Genomic DNA, 20,265 nt, shown 5'->3' on the forward strand with positions numbered 1-20,265 from the left:
TAGGAGTGAAGCAGACCCTCCCGCTCTGAGGGAGGAGACGCCCCACCTCAACACCGCCCGCCTCAGGCCGGCCGGCCCCCTGCGGGGGACCCCTCCCGAACAGGAGGGCTGCACGCCGCTACGATTGCTGTGGCAAGGGAACCAGGACAACACGCCACAGCCGCCCAGCACCGCCACCGCCATGTCAGATCCGCTCGGTTCGGTTTGGGTCGGCACCGGCACCGCCCCCGCCCCTTTCCCCTCAGCCTCCCTCAGCCGGAAGCCAACCAGCGGCACCAACGGCAGGCTCTGAGCATGCGCCTCCCGCCCGCGCACGCGCAGCGGGGGCCGAGGGCAGGGGAGGGGACAGCGCCCGCGGCCCGCCGCCATGGTGTACATCTCCAACGGTGAGGGGCGGCCGGCGGGAGGGGATCGCGCCTCGTCCCCTCAGCGGGATGGCGGCCGCGCTAGCCGGGAGACAGGCTGGAGGCTGGGCAGCGAGCGGGGGGACGGCTGGGGGGGGGGCACGGGGCCTGCGCTGGGCAGCGCGCTGCCTCCGCGCACGGCCGCTGCCCGGGAGAGCCCGGCGGGCTGTGCCCAGCGAGCGAGCGGCGCGTTCTCGGCCGCTGCCACCGTGGCGGCCGATCGACCCCGCGCTTCTCTGCGGCCTGGACGTGAGCCTTACGTGGTTCTAAACAGTTTTTGAGGACTTTGAAAAGTCCGGGTGTGTTCTGCAGACATCGGGAGTGTGACAGAGAAGCAGCTTAACCGCATACAGGGAAACGGGGACTGTACCGGGGGGGGGGGGGGGGGAGGGTTGTAGGTTTACCTGGACACAGTGTCTCTGGTGGGGGGTGGCGGTCCGATTATTTCAGGTACTTGGACAGTACCCTGTAGGGAGTGAAACTTCTACCGTTGCCCCTGAAGGGTAGTTTCTTCATCTCGTTTGCAAGTTCTAGACTCAGCAGACAGGTTTCTCTGAAATGTACTGCACGGTGTCACACGCTAAACATCGCTGGATTTGTATCTGGGTATGTTACAGGACAAGTTTTGGATAACCAGAGTCGGGCTCCTTGGCGTTTGTCATCTATAACAGATTTCTTCTGGTCGATAGCAGATTTTGTGGTTCTGTTGTAAGTAGAAATTAATTCTTTGAGTGAGCTTTATTTTAGATTTGCCATAGGTAGAAGCTACTCAGTGCTATCGGTAACACAACAATAAAAATGTTAGATTTACTCTTTAGCGTTCTGTATCCACTGTCCCCAAAACATATACAAATGCTTTACTGTGACTTTGTGGCTCTGGTTATTAAGCACTATACTATATCTAGTAAAAAGAAAAGTGTATGAAAAGTGATGGTAACTTACTGGCAGTTCAAATGAGTTTTCTTACATTTCTTCCATTTTAATGCTACAAAAAGAAAAAGCGTATACTTTCGTTAAATGGCTAGTTTCTTTTAGCTGATCTAATAATTAAGATATTTATTATTTGGGAATTTCTACTTGTGACAATAGATTCTGGCTATGTAAGAATAATCACACAGCAGTAATCACACATTTATGGCCCCAGATCAAAAGCAGTTAAGAAACAATACGTTCTTTTCATGTATTCAACGCTCCTTCATTATTTTCAGTTACACATTTATAATTTATGCATTTCTTACATATTTATTGCATATTTACCAGAAAACTAGATGTTATAGTTTGAGCCTCACTGTAATTTGGAATTACTTCAGATTTTATATTCATATATAGGAGAAAAATTGCCAAGACTTATTAAACAATGATCTTGAGAAGAACACTGTTCGTTCCTGAACACAACTTACTGTTTTCCAGGCCGTTTCTTATCTTTCAATCCAAACATTCAGAAACTATATATAGCAATCAATTCACCTAATTCCTGTTTTATTTTTCAGTTTCCAGAGCATTATTCAACCAGATTTGAGAAGAAGAGGCTACACATCTTCCTCCTATTCAGGATACAATGACGGAAGAGGGTATTTTTTCATACTCACACTAGTTCTGATTTTTTTTCTATCTTAGCAAAATGACATCATGTATTCAGATTACAGTTGTGATTTGCATTGAATCGGGTCATGTAAGAAGACTAAAATGTTGTTTATCTGCCGTATTTTGTCTGAAGCTTAGTAACAATACATAGCTTTGGATAGCTGTAATAGCAGTATAGTCTTAACTCTCGCTGAAACTGTTTTTCACACCTGCCTCATAGACAATATGAATCTTTGTTGAAATTCTTTTGTTAGACTTGCTTATACTCAGCATTTGATTTATATTAAATCAGTCATTTCATGTATTAGATTACCTACAGATAAAGCAAAACACTCTGTTACAGGGATGTCATTTCTATAAACACTGTAGTTACTGTGTTTCTTTGTTCTTAATGGTTTGCCTAACTTTTTTTGTAGGACTGTGTGAAAGCCTGAGTTAGCTGTAGCTTTCTCTTGTGAGACAGGAGTAATTAGAACAGTTTGCATAAGAGAATTTTCATGAAAGTGGGCTTGGGTGGGTTGGTTTTTTGGGGTGTTTTTTACAGCTTTTCCCATGAAAACCAAACAACTTTTCCAGAGCTTCTAACTTTCTAATTAGTATCGTTTAGAGACATTGTTACTATATTTCTAGTTTAACAAATTAATGTCCATTGAATAGATGTTGTTTTCCTTGATTTCTTTTCAGGCCTCCAGCACATCCTCGCCGTAGGATGGGTCGAATAAATCACTGGGGTGGAGGCCCCAGTCCACCACCAATGGCTGGAGGTGGATGAGGAAGGTAATTACAAATCTGTATCCTGCTTTGAACTTTTTTTTTTTTTAAAAAACTTAACAATGATAATTGAAGGTTGCGGTAGAATGGAGCGTTTTGTCCTCCTTTTGCAAAAGTTACCAAAACAGGAACAGAAACAAAATTATTAGATTCTTTCAGTAAAGGGGGGGAAAAAGGGAGGGGGGAGTGTTAAAAGGTTTTGGCTCATAAACGGTGAGCTTCTAATTTTAATTGCGTAGAAGTGGATACACAAATTATAGCAAAGATTTTTGAATACAGCTTATAAAAAATTATAACTTTTCATGTTTTTTGGCTGCTAATTTAAAGTCCTCTCCAGATCAGTAGTGGCTGAAACTTTGTTTGCATTTCTGATAGTTATCATATGACATATGAGGTTTTTTTAAGTAGATACTTCTCATAGAAAAGAAGGAAAATTAATAAAGTTGTTAAAAGACTCTTAGTAAAAATCTTTTTTCCTGTTACAGTGATATAGTTATGCGAATCTTGAATTCTAGTGTAGCATAAAAATCAGAATTGCTTAAAAAGGGGGGCAAAAACCATTAAAAAAGCCCTGCTCTTTAAATTTCTTACAGCTGCCTGAATTTTAATTCTGTTTTATTATTTAGTTTGTCTGGTGGGAGTTTCATCTAACAATGTTACATATAGTATTGTTTAATTTACTTCAAGACTTCAGTAAACAATGCTCCTTGTTTTTCATGAATTACTCCTCATTGTTACCATAACAGAAGTTACAAGAAAAAACACATATGCAGGTGGTTAATACTTGTAAATCTTGTAGGAGAAGGTTCATATTCCAAAAAGCACACGTCAGTATTTCAGTTCCCTACAAAAAGGATAAGTTTCTTCCCTTTTTTTTTTTTTCATTTGGATGTTGGGGTTTTTTTTCTTTTTGACTAGACATGAGGCCAGCAAAGGCTGTGGGGAAGGCCTTTGGGTAATAATGGCAATGTGTAATCTGTTCAGGAATAGAAGTTTGCGAGCCTTTTGCATGTCTTATTTAGCTAAATTAAAAACAATTTTATTTTAAAAGGGTTACTTACATAATTTTACTTAAAGAAAGAAAGGCCTTGTCTTTAAATGTACTGTGATTACTTTATCTTTTAGGTAAATGCCTGCTGAAGAGGCAGGCAAAAGCATACACATTTGCAAGATGAAAGGGAAGAAGAACTTAGTGGTGGACCAAATGAGTTTGAATGTTGTAAATGTGTATGTCTAACTGGAAACTGTTCTGTGATATAAGCAGATTAATGAAGTTGTACTGGGAACTCCTTCTTCAAGGATCCGGTGTAACTGAACAACAGTTTTATTAAATACATGTTTACTGTCTAAAGTCTTTGTATAGTTTCTGAACATTTTACTGTAGTTGCAAAGTAATAAGTAAATTATATTTGGCTTGTCACAAGGCTGACTTTCTCATCATTTTTAGAAAAAAAAAATCTGAAGTACAGTAAGCCCTTTTCTGTTCCAATGAGGAAGACTATGTTATTTATATTGGATACAGAAGGTTCCTTAAGAGTCAAACTTAAAGCAGTGCTTCCTAATAGGTTTTGTATTTACTCTGTTTTTGTCAGTACTAACATTTTGTACTTTGGCATTAATGGTGCTCTAAAAACACTTTTGAAATGCAACTTACAAATTACTTTGTTTTACAATCCTTACCTTTTACAAACTCGCTTCATTAAGGCCCTTAATGGATTTTATAACATGCCTGTTTTCTAAGCACCTCTTGAAACAGCTTCCTTCTCCATTACAGACTTACTCAAATGTGTAAGCCTATTGCTGTACAAATTTTGGTAAGACTTCTTTTCAGTAAAATTAAGCTTTGTTTTTATTACATGAAGAAAAAAGTAGGGAACTCAAGTACTGAGTGCTAACACAGAAGAGTTGTTTTCTTTCAAACAGTGGCTACCTTTTAACTAATTTACTCCATTTCAGGATGGGAGTTGCTTATTGTTGTTCTTGAGTTTTGTTTGGGGTTTTTTTTTTTTTTGTTATTGTTCAGTTGGAGAGGGCTGCATCTATTTGATAAAAGATTATCTGCCAAGAATCCAGATTAAATTTTCTCCAAGGTGCCCTTGCAAGTTTTTTTTTTTACTTAAACCTCTCTAATAATGTGTTTAGCAGGATGCCAACAATGCCCCCTTGGTTAAGAAGTATCTACTAACTAGCTGGCTTTTACCCGCTTGGGTGGCTCACACTCCTGTGACACATAACCCCACACAAAGTTACCATCTTTCAAACTCGCTGTGTAACAGCAGCCTTCAGTCTAATAACCAGAGCTTCCTCAACTCCGCTCAAAGGTCACACCTTCACGGTTCATACAGGAACTCCCCGCCACCAGATCGGGTAGGTAGGGCACCGTTAGTCCTTCGCGGGTGTACCCCACGTCTATCATCAGCTGTGCTATGGCCCTTTTTTAGCTCGTTCGGAGGACCGCATTACCCTTCCTCCAGCCCCGCCAGCCCTAACCAACAGCCCAGCTGAGGGGGTTTGCTGGGACCTCCCTCAGCCCGGAGCGGCGGAGGTTCTCCCCGGGGTCTCCGCTTACCGCTGCTCGCCCCCTCAGCGCGGAGGCCGGGGCAGCCGCTGTCGCCGAGCCGAGCCGAGGCGGCCCGGGACAGGGAGAGGCGCCGTGGCCGCTGAGGGGACGGCGAGCCCCGCCCCGCCGAGCCCCCGCGCTACCTGCCTGAGGGGCGGCGCCGGGCGCGGGCCCGCCCGCTTCCGCTCGGCGCCAAGGCCGGGCTCGGTGGAGCTCGGCCGCGCGCGGGAGCGGCTTCCGCCTGGCGCCGCTCTGCCCGGCGGGGAGCATGACCCAGGCGGAGAAAGGCGAGGCGGAGAACGGGAAGGATAAGGAGCGCGACCGGGAGCGCGAGCAGCGCGGCGTCAAGCGGCCCATCGTCCCCGCCGCCGTGCCCGAGTCCCTGCAGGAGGTGAGGCCGGGGAGCGGTGAGGGGCAGGGGGGCGGCGCTGCCTTCCCGCTGGCCGAGCGGCTGCGGGGCTGAGGGCGGCGGGGGCCGGGCTCGGCCTCGGCCTCGTAAAGGCCTGGCCGGGGGGGGGGAGGCGCCGGGACGCCTGCCCACCCACCCACTCCCGTGCGCGTTGTGGTGCTTTCAGCAAATCCAGAGCAACTTCATTGTGGTGATACACCCTGGCTCCACGACCCTGCGGCTCGGGCGGGCCACGGACACGCTGCCCGTGGGCATTCCCCATGTCATCGCGCGGCGGCACAAGCAGCAAGGACAGGCGGCCTACAGAGACAGCTGGCTCCTCAGGGACGGGCTCAACGTAAGCCGGGCCGCGCTCCAGCGGCACGTCCTCCCAACTCGCTAAAATGGGTCTTTTAACTGCGCGTTTCGGTTGCCGTTTCCTGCTGTGTACGGCCCGTTTTCCCCTTGTGCGTTGTGTTTTTCCAGAGAGGAATATGCCTCGACACAAACCGGTTTCACGTGCTGTAGTCAGTCGATTTGCTTCAGTCTGTGCTAGGGCTTTATTTAATTTATTTGCCATGAACTAAATCTAATAAATTGATAGGTTGAGGGTTTAGACTCATTGGTTTCTCTGCTCTGTGGTCTGATACGACACAGAGTATTTCTGTTTATAGAATGACGACTGTAGAACTATAATTGGAAGGCTCCATTTGTGAATGTGTTGGTTACAAGTTGGCTTGTAACTTGGATAACGTAGCCAGTAATTTTAGTCTAACCTACTCAAAAAAATATATGTAGTGATCTTATTCATACTTTGAATCTGTACAAAAAATCATTAATCAAATTAGTGCCTTTAATATTAAACCTCATCTTTAAATAATTGAGATCGATTTAAACATTTTTGCTCCTACTTAATATTTCTGTGGTTAAATAGATAATGTCCTGAGTTCATCACTCCAGAGATGAAGTCCAGCAGCCATTACAATCAGTTAAAAGATTCAAGTTGACTTAGACAAATAGATTTTGGCAACTCTAATATAAAAAAGTTTCTTTAAAAATAAGCGTATGTTCATTGTATAAAACTTTCTGTCCTTTCTACTGTCTATCAACTACAGTAATGATTTCATTGTTTAATAATAGCTTCAGTATTACCAGCATACAGACATGCAATTAGAAAGTAAGTATTTACGTTGCATATTTTTGGGTTTTGTTTAGAAACCTGAAAGCACTGAACAGAGACAAAATGGCCTTAAAATGGTGGACCAAGCAATATGGTCCAAAAAGATGTCAAATGGTGCAAGGCGTATACCAGTGTCACCTGATCAGGTAACTCATTCTTAAGATTTTATTAAATTGTTCATTCATACGGTCATTTGGTGTGATGCTATATTTTAGTGGAGAAGAACAGATATCCTTTATACAGCAAAAAATGGATAGTGCTATTGTGTGACCTAACTCTGAAGATCTGAGAAAATGAAGATTTAAAATGGTTCTTCGGAGGGTGAGGGGAGTTCTTTTTTCTTTCATGCACAAAAAGTGACTGATAAAATATTTATCAACAGCACTTGTTTCGATTACATTTCAGGCCAGGTCATACAACAGACAGATGCGGCCAGCTATTTTAGATCACAGTTCTGGGGCCAAGTGGACAAACACATCAAATCATCCTGAATTTTTGGTAGGGGAAGAGGTAAGATTAATTTTCCTGCTGAAATGGGGCTTAATATTATGTTTTAATGTGACTACCTAATCAGTAGCAGTTTGCTATGTGTTAGTATGTGTTGAAAAGCATATAAATTTAGTCAAGCAATACATGAGAAGCTTTACTATGAACTAACTGAATATATATTATTATTCAGCAAGACCAGACAGTTTCTCCCATTTGCCTAGCAAGTAACCTTGATGCTATACTGCTGTAAATCAGTGTTTCTGCAGGGACTAGGTGAGAACTTTACCCGTGTGGTATAATTCAGAGAAAAGGCAAGAAACTGGTAAAAGGATCAGTACATGGAATCACTGTAAGTAATTAGGTATTCATGAGCTTCAGAGAGTCTAAATTAGTTACTAATTTGAGATAATGGAAAAATATATTGTTATGTTCATAGTAGATGCCCATGGATATGAAAATTCAAACATTAAACCATGTATTTATTGTCTTTTTTATTTTAATGCTTTATTTTATTTTAATGCAAGCCCTATTAAACAGAAATCCACGGTATTGCTGTCACATTGGTCTGAGTGGTGCTGCATGTCTTGTATCTGCTTCTGAAATATTTTTCTAGTGTTTGTTACTAATCTTTTGGGAAAAACAATGCATAGAACATTGTCCCTTATTTTCAGGCACTGTATGTTAATCCACTAGATTCTTATAATATACATTGGCCTATTAGAAGAGGGCAGTTGAATCTCCACGCAGGACCTGGTGGCTCCCTCACTGCAGTATTAGCAGACCTTGAAGTTATATGGTCACATGCAATACAAAAGTATCTGGAAATACCACTGAAAGACTTAAAGGTGAGCTGTGGACACATTAATATGGGCTGTATCCACTTCTGTAAACGTTATTGTGAAAGAGAAGCAACTTGCTGTTATTGTTAGCCTCTTACTGGCAATTTTCTTAAAGAATAAATTATTCCTCCTGGCGAGCATGGTTCCCAAGACTTCATTTGGAATTCTGTGCATGTCTTTAAGACAAAAATTGTTAACAGAACTTCTACCAAGGAGGTTTGAAAATTCCATTATGGAAGTTTCAGTCTCAGTCTGGGATTTTTTTGTTGACTAAAATGGAGGCAACTGAGGAATGGGTGGCTAATATTTGCATAATTTCTACTCCTTGCTGAGTAGGTGTTTTTCTCATATCTGACGTACTTTTAAACATTTCAGTGACCTATATAAACTTGGTACTTACTCTGAACTAATTTTTTAAATTATTAAAACCCTTCCCCCTTCCCATAATTTTGCTTCTTTTAAAAACCTGTATATTATGCTTTCTTCCTTAGCATCAGGTATTCAAGAATGTAAAGAGAAACCTAATGTGAGAGCTGGCTTTAATTTACTGTTCTTATCTTCAGTACTACAGATGCATTTTACTAATTCCAGACATCTATAATAAACAACACGTGAAAGAACTGGTAAATATGATCCTAATGAAGATGGGCTTCTCAGGTAAAACCATACATAAGCATACTTAATGATTAACAATGTAAAGATTTTTTTTTTTTTTTTTTTTTTTTCTTTAACCTTTAAGGCACATCTTTGCACATCAATCCCAGTTTGGCTGGGACTAGCACCTTTCATCTTTTGCTATTCCCATACCTGTTGTCTCTTTTAATGGGGCAAAATGGTTGGCCAGCATTGAAACAAGTTTCTCAGTTTGCGATTAGGTAGTCCAGCCATGGGCTTCTCACTTCAGCCGAGATGAAAGTAGCAACAGTCTGATTTCTCAGGTATTTCTAAAATGCACAATGTTAACTCCACAGAGTAGTAAGATTCCTAGACTTCAGAACAAAAGTATATGATGTAAGGTGCTGCTACTGTCCCCTCTACAGGATGACATAATAGGAGGTTCCTGAGTTGCTTAAGTGCATATGCTAAATATAGAAGAGCAATACAAGTTTTGAAAAATAATCAAGTAATTGTTAGCTGCTTCTGCATATTTATTTTTAGAGTGGAAAGCCCACTGATGAAAAAGAGTAATGCAGTTTCCTTTTAGTTAGTTAAACTGCTGGAAGCTTCTGGCTAGTCTGGAGAGAACTGCTGTAGTCTCAGCTATCTTTCTCTGATTTCACATTTAGAGAAAACATAGCAAGTCATTATGGAAGGCACATTAACCCAACCATATGGAGCATACTTAATTTGAAATAATCAGAGTAGTAGTACCTTTGGTACTGCAAAGTCCTTTCTTGTATTAGGTATGCAAGGAAGGAGGCTTAAAAAGCGGACAAGAATAGTAATTTAAATGGTAGAGACTAGTTAAACAGTAAGTTAATTGTAAGATGCTGGAGATTAATACTTCTGTTGTTTAATAATTAATCAGTACAAAGTGCAAACAGTTCTCAAATATTACTCTCAGCAGAATATGTGCTTATATGTTATTGCTTCCCATCTGAAAGAATTAAGTAGGTGGTAAATAAACACTGGAAAAAGAGAGACTGATTGCATGGGATCTAAATTTTGTTCACATGCGTATATATATTTGATTTGTTTCATTATGTTAAAATGAACAAGCCATATTGACTGTTAGTTTTAGGTTTTGATCAGAATGGTTCTAAATCATACTTTGGTTCCTCCTCTGTTTTTACATAGATGTAATGTGAACAGTACCTGATAATAGTACTATGTAAAAATGTACTGGCACTAGGATAGAAGAATTTGCAGTTGAAATGTGTTAGCTTCAGAGGAACAGGAAGAATACTAAGAAAAAAATACAAAACTTCGTATTCATCTGATGTATGAAAGTGAAAATCAGAAAGTATCATTAATAATTCTTCAGAGTGCCTTTTCCTAAATAATAATTTGGTGAAGAGCTGAACTAATTATAGAGCATAATTAAATTCTCTTTATGTATTTATAAACATTTGTCTTTAAAATTGTACTTAGTTTTTGTCTACAAAGCACAGCTCAATTGAGCTATTTTCCTTCATTGGCTAGAAGGATAGATTGAAGCCTCCAGTACTTCTCAGGTTTAAGCATGGGCTTATGACACAAAAGTACTCTTTTACAGAGTTAAAGGTGGATTGAAAGGAAAGCAGAGAGTGAAATTGGACCTTGTTTTATTGTTATTTAAAGAACACATCTAAAATGCTAATGGTAATGATACTTGATTAAAACTAGAAAAAATTAGGAAAATGCTTCATGTGCATCTGGTAACCAAGACCCTGCGATACTGGTTACAAAAGCAAGTCTGGAGGCAGTGTCTTTAAACTTGCAAAAAAATAAGAACATTTGAATATAGGCATCCACCCAGCTCTTAGCTTTGCTCAGGACTTTAAGGGCTTACCCAACAAAAAATCTGTAAGTCCCCCTGCCCCCATCTTCACTAAATACAAAAACTTTCAGTGCAGAGTCAGGCAGAGTCAGTAGATTTTAAAAGACATTAAGATGTCCTTTAAATGTCAGCAACATGCCTATGGAGCTTGGCATAAATTGGATATAATTTTTCCTTATATTGCTAGGAATTGTTGTACACCAGGAGTCAGTCTGTGCTACTTTCGGAAGTGGTTTAAGCAGCGCATGTATAGTAGATGTGGGAGATCAGAAGACAAGCGTTTGCTGTGTAGAAGACGGTGTTTCCCATCGCAACACCAGGTATCTTGTAATATGCAGAATTATTATAAGCATGTACTTCGTTGCTTACCAAAGACTTGACTTTAAAAACAGGAAGTTTTTTTACAAATACAAGGTCTTTTTACTGTGAGCTGTGTGACAGTGTCATCATGTTACAGTATTAAAGAATTCTGATATCTTTAAAAGAAGAAAACTGGCAGAACTGATACTGTGCTCTGCAGACTATGGAGGCCATGATCACAGCATGTCTAAAATGTTGCTTGTATTCCCATGTATGCCACTGTAAAAGGCCAGTATTTCAGCAAATTAATAAATTAATCTTTTTCTTCTCTGTGCTTTAGGCTGTGCCTTGCATATGGAGGATCTGATGTGTCAAGGTGTTTTTATTGGCTTATGCAACGAGCAGGATTCCCATACAGAGACTGTCAGTTAACTAATAAGTTGGATTGCCTGCTGCTTCAGCACTTAAAGGAGATATTTTGTCATCTAGACCAGGTGAGAAGGGAAAATGATATATTCTCCAAGTAATTTTTTTCTTCCTTTACAGAATGCTACTCTGGGCAACCCTTTTGCGAGTCTACAATTGCTTGTAAATGGAATAAAATGTAATATTTTACTCAGTAGAATACTGGCAAAAGGTGGAGAAGCCTTAGACTTGAACTATTTGTAACTTGTTTTATTTTTCTTCTAGCTGAAAGAATCCCAACTCTTAGAAATGTAGTTTCTTTGTTCTTACAACTCAAATAAGCTGATAGTAGCTGCATATTTGCTGGTTTTCAACTTCAGTTTTGTAAGATCTGCCAGCAGATCTCTTCTTTCTGCACAAACCTTCATTATAGAGGCTTAGGCATGTAGAAAGCTGTTTTGGCAGACTGTGCTACAGGGAAAAGACTTGAAAAAGAGTTCAAGAATAGGTAAATGAAATTCACAGTCTGAAGAGTTTTGTTCCTCTTTCTTGTTTCCTACAGTTTAAATAGATTATGCAGTTTGATAGAGAGGTATACAAGATAAAAATTTTTTACATTGTTTTTGACCTTAGGATATTTCTGGATTGCAAGACCATGAGTTCCAGATTCGTCATCCAGATTCTCCAGCTTTATTATACCAGTTCCGATTAGGAGATGAAAAATTACAGGTGATTTTTTTTTTTTAATTACAAGAATTATATTCAGCATTCAGGCTCAGGGCCTCACTTTGTAACAGTTCAGTGCTGCTGAGCCCACATGACTTATGGATTGTTCTTAACATATGCCTGTTGTTAGTTTTAAAATTAATTCCTATGTGTATGAATGGGCCTAATGCAGCACTAGTGGATGCACAAGACTTCCTAGCTAGCTTTAGGCAGAATGGTTGTAGCTTCAACTAAATATGATGATATTTATCCTTCAAGGGCAAGGAATGAATGCTAATTTCACAAGTTTCTCACCTCACTGTTGAATTTCCTAATTTTGTAACAAACTGCATTTCAATACTTATTTATCATACAATACCAGAATCTGTAAAGAAACCTATATACATGTACAATTGTATGTTTGGGGGTTTTTTTAATTACACAAAGCTGAAGACACTTTAGCCATTTACAAAACTATTTGAAAAAAGTGTATTTAATTTCCAGTTGTGAGAAAAATAGAACAAGCTTTTTTCTTAGTAAAGAAACCAAAAACTATGCAGTAAAACCATGTCAAATCTGTCGTTCTTCAGGCTCCAATGGCTCTGTTTTATCCAGCAACTTTTGGAATTGTTGGACAAAAAATGACAACTTTGCAACACAGGTCACAAGGTGACCCTGAAGATCCTCATGATGAACATTATCTGCTAGCCACACAAAGTAAGCAGGAGCAGGTGTGTGAATGCTCATTTTATTTTTCATTATTAATTAATTGGGGAATAAAATCAGGACTCATTAGCTCACCTAAGAAACCAAAGTTTGTTATCTGGGCCAGAAGCATTAAAAAATAAATTTAGAGTAAGGAATTACGAATGTTTAGACAAGTCCTTAATTAGAACTGTTAATTTTCAGAGTTTAAGAGGGCTTCATGTTATGGCATTGATACATCTGATGAAGTTCCAAATAACACCCTTAGTTTGAAGTTGAGGATTAAAATGAAATAATACATGCTTAACCTTTCTGTGCAAAAAGGTGAAGGGAAGTACAACGGTGCTTAGTTAAGTCTTTGTATTGTTCTCTAACCTGCTGAAGATCTTTTTGCATTTTTCATAGTTCAACTTGTTTTCTCATTTTTAAGTCTGCAAAAGCTACAGCTGATAGAAAATCTATGTCAAAGCCTGGTGCATTTGAGGGAGACTTGAGAGGCCAAACCTCAGACATTTCAGAGAGGATCTACCCACAAGAAGTGGAACTGGGATCTTCCCAGAGCGATTGTATGATATCTGGAAATGATTCAGAGGAACCTTTAACTGCACACATGTCCAGGAAAACAGCTATTTCTCAGTTTGAAGGCAAAGCCTTAGGCCTTGACAAAGCCATTCTTCATAGTATTGACTGCTGCGGTAAGAATTATATTTGTACAGTTCTATAAAGTGTGCATGTCAGTGTGGATTTATGGTAACACCTCTATTTTACCAAAGAAACACATATGTCCCCAAGTTTTTCTCATCTGTAGAGCGCTACACTGTTCCTTATACTTGCGTCTTTGTTGAGGTTTCTTGAGCTAGAAGTTTTGAATGTCCAAGGAATAGAAAAAGAATTTCAGTTTCTATCTGGTTTGACTTGCACTAAATTCCTTATAATACAAATACAGGCCATATTAACTTTAAAAAACAAATGTATTTCTATGCATCTGTTCATTCCAGCATCTGATGATACAAAAAAGAAGATGTACAGCTCCATCTTAGTAGTAGGAGGAGGCCTTATGTTTCATAAAGCTCAAGAGTTTCTTCAACACCGAATTCTCAACAAAATGCCACCCTCTTTTAGAAGAGTCGTTGAAAATGTTGAAGTCATCACAAGACCTAAGGTATACTGTTAACTGATGGCTAAATGGTTAATAAACTATGATTGGTTGAAATCTTCAAAAGATTAAAAAAATATATGTTCTTTCAAAACCACATATTAGTTGCATATCTGAGGAGATTTAGGACAGCTTTCAGCTCCTAACATAGCACTCTCTGATTATAGGCAGGAAGTTAGAGGTAGAGCAAGAGTATTACTAGTACTGATCACTGAAGTGTTTATTAGCTAAAGGCCATATTCTTAAAGAAGCAGTTAGTACTGGCCCATGAAGTTAGCCTATCTGCTCAGCAAGAAATTGTGTTAGGGTTTTTTATTACTATTAAGGTAAAAGAAAGTATGGCATTAAAAGAACAATTTTCATTTGGCATTAATCAGGCAAAATCTGTAAAATCAAAACTTGAGTATTTTTCAGAACCTCCATTGCTGAGGGCAGGATTTCCAAGACATGCCTAGAAGGCATCTTAAAAAAAAAAAAAGTTACTTCTTTAAACACCTTAAATATTCTTTCCATATTTTTATCTCACTATTTTTTCCTGAATAATTTTGAAAAACTTCTTTTCTCCTCCCCTAATCCCTGAGCTTTTAAGTGGTGAATACTGTTGGAAAAATTAGGATACAAGTTTTGAGAACTATGTGAATTTACACCAGTGATTGTGTATAATCTGTGTTTTTAATTTAGGATATGGATCCCCGCTTAATTGCATGGAAAGGAGGTGCAGTTTTAGCCTGTCTTGATACAACTCAGGAGCTATGGATATATCAGCGAGAATGGCAGCGTTTTGGTGTCAGAATGTTACGAGAGCGAGCTGCATTTGTATGGTAACAGATACGTTTACAGTGGAACATGATTAATTGAGGATTCCTTTCCCCAAATGACCCCTTTTTGCAGTGCAGTTGTATTTATCTTCTGCTGACAGATATTTTTGTATTAAAACTAACTTCAACTGAGATTTTTCAAAAAGAGGTGCAAAAGTCTTCAGCATTGCTATACTTCATCTTTTGAATTGTAGGCATTGAATTCTGTGTACAGAGTATCACAGTCATCTCCAAATTCACTGCATTTATATTATATAGGTTATGTATATTAAAATTGCACAGTGTGGGAATTTGAGGTATAAAATATTGACGTGGCAGATGTTAAGCCAAGATTTATTCCAGATCCACATACACAGAAGCAATAGCTGAAGAGTGCAGGCTGTGGGTTTAATGCCTTATTCTGATTCATACTTGTAATGTTACCAGGAAATGAAATTGTTATATAAGCAATCATAATGGAAAAAATGAAATGGGAGAAACCAAACTACTGTTGCTGTTGGTATTTTGCTTATATAATAAATTATATTATTCAGTGGAAAGACTTAAGAATTTGAAAGTGGAGTATTTTTTCTTGCCTGTTCTCATCATCAAAAGCTCTTGCTAGCTTTTCACTATCCATGGTAGTTATCCACTCTTTTCCCTATTTAAAAAATCCAATATAATACACTCAAAAGAACTAGATACATTTTCATATAGCCAGCACCAACCTCAGTCATGTGGTACAGGCACGTGGGCTTTTTCCCCCAACAAACAGACCTTAGTTACAGAAGTGCTGTTTGTTGGGGTTTTTTTCTTCTGTAGTCAAGGTTCTGGCCACCCTCAGATCACACCTTAACTCCATATCTGCAATTATAATCCAGATTAAAACTATTAAAACACCTCTAACAATATAATAAATATCAAAGTTCAATGAATGTAGTTTCTACAAAGCACACAAGAAAGAACTGACTTCCTTTTAATCTGCTTTCATTAAAAGTTCTGTAAGGCTAATCGAGTTCTAATCAAGGCTGCTCTCCTTAACCACCCTGCAACACAAACCAAACCGGAGTGAGGCTGGTGGGTAATTCCCTTCAAAAGCGCAGTGCTGATTTAAACTAAAACATTAATGTAGCCACAACTTGAGAGAGTTTCTATTACAGTGAAACCTAAAAGGTAGTCTCGTATGAGACTATATGATATCATATGATCTTATCTCATCTAAAAGGATGCTTGCAGCAAAAGTCAACAGGAATTACAGAAATACTAAAGTTCAAAAAAGTGAGAACTCTTACCTCTGTGATGACACAAGCTACTACAGCAATAATACATACTATCACAAGTAGAGGAGCAAGGAGAAAACATGCAGACGTTCCAGCTGAATTGATTGTGAGGATCTCTAAAGCAGAAAGAACAATCACTTTGAAACAAGTCTTGCACAGCTGAAAAAGCTGTCTTTGGGTAAGAGATTACTAAAATGAGCATTTCCGATGTCTGTAAATGGAAGAGAAATTGTGCTAAAAGGTAACGCAAAACAGTTAATAATCACATTGAGAGCTACAGAGCTGTTGACTACATTACTTAATTTTCTTCCCTACTTTGAAATAAACAAGACCTATCAGTCTGAATCTGCTCCCTCCAAGTTCCTCCCATGTTTCTGGAACATACTTCCTCCTGCACCTTGACATCTCATCAATTGTTCTCTCTTCCATTTTGTTTAGGGATTTACTATGAGCAATAGTTACAAAATAACTAATTCCTGAACTGCGGCATTACTGTATTAAGCATAAAATTTCAACTTTTAAGAGGGGGAAGATGAAAGGCAAAATTTGCCAAGGCCAGCGTACATGAAGTCATCTAAGACCAAAGTCATCTGCTTTTTAACAGGATTTTGACATTCAAATATCTGTATACCAAAACATTTATTTTCCCAGATTTTTGCAAACATACAGGGGAAAATCTGCTGAATATACACGATACATAATGCAACCGAAAACACTGAGCAGTTTCTCTTTAGTTTGCATTGAATATTGACTCAAGAATGAGAAATACTCGACTAACCATTGGCTTTCATCTGCACGCAGTTTGCTAGGTTTTCTGAAGGCCTTGGGCAGTCATATCCACACTTAGCAAAGTAAGGAATTATCTGGGGCGGGGTTGGGGGGGGCGGGCAGAGTAATTCCAATACACTGTTAAATGGGATTTCTGCACAGATTCATTCCTTTCATGTATTTCCTTCTGTACTATGGTTTGGGCTCCTGACAGGAGTATTGTGCTCCCTAAAACTGTTACCAGATTTTCTTGATAGTTTCCTTACAAATGATACAAATAACAAAAATTAAGAGAGATTCTTGATATAAATAAGAATCTAAGAAAATTCAGTGTAAACATATCAGGTATGTTTGCTTTAAGCTTTATAGCACAGGGACACTCTACAAAACAATATAGACTTAAATTACCACGAGAAGAGGCTTGATATCTACCAATTCATAAGTAAAAAAAAGTAATAAGAAAAAAATTAAGTAATACACAGTGCTATGATTCTGTCTTGTTTGTTAGTCAGAATTAGTACAACTCTTCACATCAGTTATATAAAAGCAAATACTCTTTTCACTGGAAATAAATCAAAAACTTGCCTCTACAAAAACACTCCCTGGTATCCTCACAGAAATTCTAGTTTCATTTATCTAATAATGAAATCCTGAAGAAGAGTGTGGGAGGGAGAAAAAGGTCAAAGGCATTTATGACAAAAGGAGTCATTACTAAGTTAAATCACATTTAATATTTAATTGCATTTTAAATAGCATTTAATAGGTTTTAAAACTAATATATATATTTAACATCAGTATTACAGATAGTGCATATATTTATCTTTAAATCTACTAGTCTAATATAACAAAACAGGGTGAATATCTTGGTAGGAATTACAAGCAACATGCGTTTCATGTTAGTGAAGCCTAATTAACTAGTTACTGTATATTTTCTTAATGTTTTCACATTCATTGATGAATCTCATTCTTAACAAAATTATATTGTTTAAAAACATTCTTAAAAATAAAGAATATAATCTCAAAAAATAAAATAATATATTGTAACAGTGGAGCAGATGTTCTTTTAGACCATCTCAGTGTTTGCTAGCCAGCTCTGCTGATTTGACTTCAGTGGAAGCATATGCCTCCTGCTGTGCTAATACAGAAGGAGAACTTAGAAAACTATGCTTTCAATTTATTATGATTTAACAGAAAGTTACCTTTGCTTCCACTTTTTTTTCAAGAAATACTTCATAATTTTTATGGTCATAAAGCAGTATTAAATATTCAAGCCCAAGACCCCTTGTTGTAAAATTAACTTCTATTTTACGAACAGTTATATTTGGGTTCCACAAACTTCCTAAGGGTTGAAAAGATTTCAGTTTAAAGTTGTTAATAACTATGTAAGTGATGAAATGGATTTCTGCTATAACTGCGCTTGTGATAGGCACCATACACCCTGCAGATGGCACCTTATGACCTAATAGAGTGTTTGTGCTTTTGAAGGGGCAAGTCAGAAGTGTTAGTTACAACAGGGACCCCCTGCAGGTGTTTGGATTCAGGCCCTGTTACTTGAAAATGAATGTGGTAAAAATATCTAGCCCATTAAACCTCTAACAGATTTAGAAACAGTAGTACTTAGTATTAATGGCACATCTGCATGCTCTAATCTGCACAGAATTTGTTTAGTCTACTAAAGGTACTTTTGTTCACATCATAGTGTACCAACCAGTAACTAAACTAAATTCATCATCTCAGAGAAAACAAGAAAACTTCTCAATCCCATATTCATGGATTAAAATATGTCATTATTATCTAAATTAACCCATACAGAATTCTCAAAATTCCCATTGTAAGGCCATGAGTATGGTACAGGGAAACATTCAGAAGTAGGGCTTGGACCCTATTCCATACTCAGGCAAAGATGATATTGTGAAACACTTTTGAAGAGTCATTTGTTCCCCCTTCAGTATGATGTCTATATGTGTACATAGCACTTACCTATTTCAATACAACTTTTGCTATATTTCATTACATTATCTTTACAACCTGTGAATTTAAATGGATATTTAAAAATTTAGCAAATGCATGATCTGTGTGCATTTTCACTAAGGTCTATTAAAATATGCATAAATGAATCCCTAAGTACAATGTATTTTAGAAAGGACAATTCAAAATAGGTACTAGCCTATTTAGCTCCTGCTCTGTGAACAGTGGTTTTGCCTTATTTTCTATCACCAACCTTACTTCTATCACCACATCCTCAAACACACGCATGCACTCACACAAAACACACTCGACTTACATAAACTTCATAGACAGCTGCCTAAAATGTGATAGTGATGAGTAGGCATTAAGTAAAAAAATCCCAGCAGTCTTTTTTGTGGCAACAAAAGCTTTTTACCAGCAATGCTCTTACTGCAGATTAAAAGTAAAAAAAAGAAAAGCATCCCGTTATCAGGCTGCTCTGCTTAATATCTCTCTATCTCCTGACAATACAAGTCAAAACAAGAAAGAAAATAAACAGGTATGACCTATTTCAAACTATAGTTAATTCAACCCCATCTAGATGGGGAACATCCTCTGTATGGAAGAGTGCTATGTTCACAGCAGCAATGCCTTGATCCTCACCTGAGAAGTCAAATCTTTAAGGGCAGTATAATAAATACGGCTGCCTTCTCATTACTAAGGACACCCACTCTCCTGGTGGACAGGTGTCCTGGAAAACAAGCACCAAGCTGGTGCCTGTCTGTGTGGAGACTGTGATGGGTTGACCCTGGCTAAACGCCAGGTGCCCACCAGAGCCGTTCTATCACTCCCCCATCCTCAGCTGGACAGGGGAGAGAAAAATATAACAAAAACTTGCGGGTCGAGATAAGGACAGGAGAGATCATTCACTAATTACCGTCACGGGCAAAACAGACTCAGCTTAGGGAAAATTAGCTCAATTTATTACAGATCAGCCAGAGTAAGGTAATGAGAGAATAAAACGAAATCTCAGAACACCTTCCCACCACCCCTCCCTTCTTCCCGGGCACAACTTCACTCCCGGATTTCTCCACCAAGCCCCCCCAGCGGCACAAGGGGGACAGGGATGGGGTTTACGGTCATCACACGTTATTTTCTGCCGCTTCACCTCCTCAGGGTGAGGGCTGATCACACTCTTCCCCCGCTTCAGCGTGGGGTCCCACCCACGGGGTCAGTCCTCCACGAACTTCTCCAACGTGGGCCATTCCCACGGGCTGCAGTTCTTCACGAACTGCTCCAGCATGGGTCCTTTCCACGGTGTGCAGTCCTTCAGGAGCACACTGCTCCAGCGCGGGTCCCCCACGGGGTCACAAGTCCTGCCAGAAAACCTGCTCCACGGGCTCCTCTCTCCGCAGATCCGCAGGTCCTGCCAGGAACCTGCTCCAGCGCAGGGTTCCCACGGGGTCACAGCCTCCTTCGGAAACCCACCTGCTCCGGCGTGGGGTCCT

At 39.3% G+C, this 20,265-nt stretch overlaps 2 protein-coding genes across 3 annotated transcripts; both read left to right on the forward strand.

The window, feature by feature from the left end:
• Window positions 1–265: 265 nt before the first annotated feature.
• On the forward strand, window positions 266–4,852 carry SELENOK (selenoprotein K). 2 transcript variants are annotated; one of them, XM_075052605.1, is made up of 5 exons: window positions 269–386; window positions 1,022–1,112; window positions 1,895–1,975; window positions 2,673–2,765; window positions 3,885–4,852. In XM_075052605.1, the coding sequence occupies exons 1-5, from the start codon at window positions 368–370 to the stop codon at window positions 3,886–3,888; spliced, it is 288 nt and encodes a 95-aa protein (XP_074908706.1). In that variant the 5' UTR covers window positions 269–367; the 3' UTR covers window positions 3,889–4,852. The 2 variants fall into 2 exon arrangements, with proteins under 2 accessions (XP_074908707.1, XP_074908706.1); XM_075052606.1 differs by lacking the exon at window positions 3,885–4,852 and having other exon boundaries at window positions 266–386; window positions 2,673–2,760.
• A 643-nt stretch (window positions 4,853–5,495) lies between these two features.
• On the forward strand, window positions 5,496–15,339 carry ACTR8 (actin related protein 8). The gene is made up of 13 exons (XM_075052604.1): window positions 5,496–5,710; window positions 5,895–6,065; window positions 6,923–7,033; window positions 7,293–7,397; window positions 8,048–8,221; window positions 8,779–8,872; window positions 10,882–11,014; window positions 11,335–11,488; window positions 12,033–12,128; window positions 12,695–12,835; window positions 13,240–13,504; window positions 13,808–13,971; window positions 14,647–15,339. The coding sequence occupies exons 1-13, from the start codon at window positions 5,588–5,590 to the stop codon at window positions 14,788–14,790; spliced, it is 1,875 nt and encodes a 624-aa protein (XP_074908705.1). The 5' UTR covers window positions 5,496–5,587; the 3' UTR covers window positions 14,791–15,339.
• The last annotated feature ends 4,926 nt before the right edge of the window (window positions 15,340–20,265 follow it).

The sequence above is a fragment of the Buteo buteo genome, chromosome 21 (genome assembly GCF_964188355.1).
Source record: "Buteo buteo chromosome 21, bButBut1.hap1.1, whole genome shotgun sequence".
Taxonomy (NCBI): domain Eukaryota; kingdom Metazoa; phylum Chordata; class Aves; order Accipitriformes; family Accipitridae; genus Buteo; species Buteo buteo.